The sequence below is a fragment of the Centruroides sculpturatus genome, unplaced genomic scaffold (assembly GCF_000671375.1).
Source record: "Centruroides sculpturatus isolate CEXI.00-Female unplaced genomic scaffold, Cexi_2.0 scaffold1746, whole genome shotgun sequence".
NCBI lineage: Eukaryota > Metazoa > Arthropoda > Arachnida > Scorpiones > Buthidae > Centruroides > Centruroides sculpturatus.
The window spans coordinates 19,188-23,782 of NW_019386611.1; the positions used below are offsets into that span (position 1 = coordinate 19,188).

The 4,595-nt window shown below is 35.5% G+C and overlaps 1 protein-coding gene across 1 annotated transcript; it reads left to right on the top strand.

Annotated features, from left to right (window-relative positions):
• Positions 1–3,726: 3,726 nt before the first annotated feature.
• Positions 3,727–4,140, top strand: LOC111615413. The gene has a single exon (XM_023356827.1). The coding sequence runs from the start codon at positions 3,727–3,729 to the stop codon at positions 4,138–4,140; it is 414 nt and encodes a 137-aa protein (XP_023212595.1).
• Positions 4,141–4,595: the final 455 nt, after the last annotated feature.

Consider the following 4,595-nt stretch of genomic DNA (forward strand, 5'->3'; position numbering starts at 1 on the left):
AGATTGATCGAATCTGGACCAATAGTGGATGAGCAGCCGAACTACTTTCCGCCGTCCAGCGCCACGCTACGGAAAGTTTAGGCAGGTAAATTGAGTTTACTATCGTCTGTACAGTATTATATATTAATTATATATAAATTAGGTACTGTATATATAATTATATATTAAGTTAATTTATTGTAACTTTATTATAATTATGTATATACTTTCCGCCGTCCAGCGCTACGCTACGGAGAGTAATTAAAATTAAGGTAATTTTTCTCTTTTAGATTTACAGCAATTTTAATAATTAAAAAAGTATATAAACATTTTCGAAATTTACTTTTCAATTTTTAACACTTTTCGCTCCTGTAGGCATTAAGGAACATTATATAACATCATCTATGACGCAATATCGACGTATTGAAGTAACTTTCTATCACGTTTACTATCTTTCTATCCTTTAGTGAGTACAGTTTTAATAAGTATATTAGTAGTGAAATCACATTGAGAATATATAGCGAATAGTAAACGAAGAGAGTAACTGTACTTAAACAAAATACGAAATTAACTTATTAATCGACATATTTATTATAAACAGAAATTAAAAATCTTCAATAGTATATATATCACTCTCAATCTATAACACAGTTTGTGTAAGTTATTTGTTAGATGTGTTGATGAAATCTATCGCGCCGTTCGGATTGTACACGATTAATTCGTGTACCTGTATATTGAATAAGAAGGAACAGAAGATATACTTTACATTTTCAGTGTTAATTTGAATGTACACGCATTTCGTAGAGATCATTTTCTGGATGGTGAATATTCTGTTTTTCGTAATGTTAATCGATGGCAATTTTTACAGTTTATTAGTTAAGAATATGTACGAAGAAAGTGCGTTAGAAAAGTCAATTGTAAATTCATTGATATCGAGTTATCTGTGGGTCCAATACAATATTTACAAGAGTAAGAAAATTCGCTACGACGGTCGTGTCAATATATCAATATTAACAGACGTAATTAATCATTGATAACTCTACATCACGGATAACACGGTATCAACTTGTCTTTTATGTAATCGAATTTATAAAAAATGCAAACATATGAAATTTAAATCAGTAATTATTTTGTTTAATTTATTGGTAAATACGAACTGTTTGAAGATATTTGAATTTAAAAAATCCTGCAAATCTGACANCTAGAAATATAACAATATTTACGCTGTTATGTGTTTAAACTTGAAATGCAAGTAAGAAAATACCTCATCAACCCAAAACATAGAGTATTTTTATTTAAAATTGAACCCATCTGTTATAGACTATACGTGAAAAAATCATGTAAACTTTAAAATTCCATATGTGAAGAGTGAAGCACGAGACCAGCTACCACTTTTCAAGGGTTGTAATCAACTGGCCGCAGTTGTGATCGAAAATTAAGCTTGCATTATAATTCTATATAAGTATACACAAGTAAATGAAGTAATAAAATGTTTTGATGAATAATTAAAACGTACAGGTACGTGAACAACAAGATTGTTCATGTGCAAAGGTCACTAATAAAAAAAAATACATGTTCGTCTTTATGTACATTTCCATTTGACACAGTACCTATCAGATTTTTAGCATACCTCCTTACAAAAATTTTGAAATTATCCGTTAAAGTATTGCATGAGTATGAACCTTTGGCTAGTAGTATTAATTGCTCAGTTCATACTGCGTTAGATTTAGAGTACTTGGTGGCTAAAGGTGGCAGGAGAGGTAGTACCTTTAGTTTGGATCAACCAACAACTGGTCCTCACCGCACCTAGGGAACGAGAAGCGATTAAAAACTATTTAGTCTTTCAGCCGCTCTCTTGCCAAGACTGCCCGTGCATAATGAGAAACAACACTCTACTCGAGGTGCCACTGTTAAAGCAAAACACGGCGGATCTAGACTGGACGTCGAAAAAATGTCTCTGGTCTTGGGAAGCAGCAAGGCCAGTACTGGCTTCAGGCTGAAAACACCATTTATCAGAAAGGCTTGTGACGAGGAAGCTGGAAGCAAGATCGCATCAGTCAAAGTTGGTTCCAGTTCTGTGATGTCGAAGGCAACGAGAAACCACCACATTACCTATTCCTAGTTTACAAACGTATCTGCAATTCTCATGATATCATTTCAACATGCATCTAGTCTGCCATGCGATCTGACTGGCGACCGGCGACATTCTGAATCCAGGTCAGATGGTGAGAAATATGCTACTGGGTGCTTATCAGTGAGCTACCAGACTATATGCAGCAAATCGACTACTGGAAGCCAAAAAATAAACAATACCCCAAAAATCATCACAAGGAACATAAACAACATAGGCATGTGGAATATAAGAACGTCGCGACGTTCTTATATTCCACATGCCTATGTTGTTTATGCGCCCCAAAAGAAGTCCTAAACGAATTCTATGAACAGCTTGAGAAGACACTTGGGCATGCAAAGAGACTAGATGTCAAAATAATAATGGAAAACTTCAATGCCAAAGTTGAAAATCGCAGAGTAACTGACATAGTAGATGACTATGGACTGTGAAAAAAAACGAACATGGAGATATGCTTGTTGAATTTGTAGAACGCCATCACATGTATCACAAACACCTGCAAAGATTGTACACATGGAAAAGTTCTCAAGACAGATAAAGCAGAATAGTACGAAATCAAATAGACTTCACCTTGATCAACAAACGATACAGAAACTTAATTCTCAATGTTAAAACAAGGCCTTCAGACGACTGCTACACTAATCATAATTTACTCCATGCCAGGTACGCCATTCACTTAAAAAAAAGTACAAAAAATATCAAAAAGAAAAAGTTACATTACAACCTTGACAAACTGAAAATAAGCAAGGTCAGGAAACATATCAGTGAGGCGGTTACAAAAAAAATTCAATATAAAGACATTCCCTCTATAGAAAAACACTTAGAATACATAAAAAGTGCAATTAAGAATGCTGCCTGTACGCTACTTAACAAAAAAAAAAAGCGGAAAAACCCTTGCATCACAGAGGACATTTTGACAATGATGGGTGATCACAGAAAGTTTAAGAACCGAAACCCTGAAGAATACACAAAAAAACATCATTGGACAATGCAGCAGGAATGTGCCAAAGCTAAAGTAAATTGGTTCGAAGAAAAATGTGAAAGAATAGCGCAGCACGAGAGAAAGCGTCATACCAGAAAAGTCCATAGAATCATCAAAGAAACCAGGAAGGAATTGAAGAAAACAAAGAAGGAATAACAAATTTAATACACCAACAAAACAAATGAAATGTGGAAAAAAAGACAGAGCTAAACTTGGGCAGAATAAATTCAAACTTTGTTTTGGTATCACAACAGACATCTCAGGGTTCATTCAACAGAAGGAGATGCTGCCTCTCCTATTACGCTAAGAGAATTAGAACGTGCTATGGACTCCATGAGATGTGAAAAAGCTTTTGGTGGTGATGATATTCCAGCCGAGCTCCTCAAATTCTTGGACACGTTTGCAAAACTATAGCTATTAAATCTTTTTAATAGAATGTACAGCTACCACACGACTTCAAAAGATCCACTTTATCCTAATCCCAAAGAGACACAATGCCAAGCAGTGTGACCAATTTCGAACCATAACTTTAATGAGCCATATCCAAAATCTCTTACTAAAAATGATAGGATTTTGAATAAGAAACAGAACGGAGGTTCAGTTAGGACCATTGCAATTTGGGTTTAGGCCTGAGATGGGCACTGTTGATGCATTGTTTGCTGTGAGAATTTTATTGGAAAAAGCCATAGAAATGCAAAAAAAGTTATACATTTGTTTCGTCGACTACGAAAAATCTTTTGACAAAGTACAACACCCACTTTTAATAGAAACATTAAAGATAGTCAATCTGGACACAAATGACTACAAACTGATCGGAAACCTGTACTGGGACCAGACTGCCACAGTTAGACTGGACGACATAGAAACAGCACCGTGCCAGATAGAAAAAGGTGTTTACACTTTTCAATGTCTTCTCAGAACAGTTAACACGGGAATGTTTTTGCGGGATGTAGGAATCAAGGTCGGAGGAGTGAATATCAATAACAATAGTAGGCCGACGATCTTGCGTGCATTGCCACATCCGCAACAGCGCTCTAACAGATACTAAACTCACTCCAGTCGAATAGTGCGAAATATGGCATGCATATCAATGGGATAAAAACGAAAATGGATAAGAATTAGTAAAGACTCCGCGACAGACAATTCCCAAATATTAGTAGACGGTACTGTACTGGAAAAAACAACCAAATTCAAGCTTAAAGCTTAAAGTACAGTGGGTGATCGGTTTACAAACAAATCGGATAAAGAACACTTACGAGAAAGATTTTTATGCTCGGCAACGAACACATGATCAGATAACGAACACCTCACAGTACAAACACAAGTAAAAGCGACGTAAAATAATGAATACCGATTGGTCTACCCTTGTCTTCAGACAACAATTCGAAATATTTTGAAAACCCTGGAGACATCGACATCGATGTCTCCAGGGTATATACAATCCGGTATATACTGATCAGATAGTATTCCTCCGAACTTTGAAACTCTCATTTGTAATTCCAG

What these genes read in the sequence shown, in the direction of transcription:
- LOC111615413 (XM_023356827.1), top strand. Translation starts at nt 3,727, where the DNA reads ATGGGCACTGTTGATGCATTGTTTGCTGTGAGAATTTTATTGGAAAAA.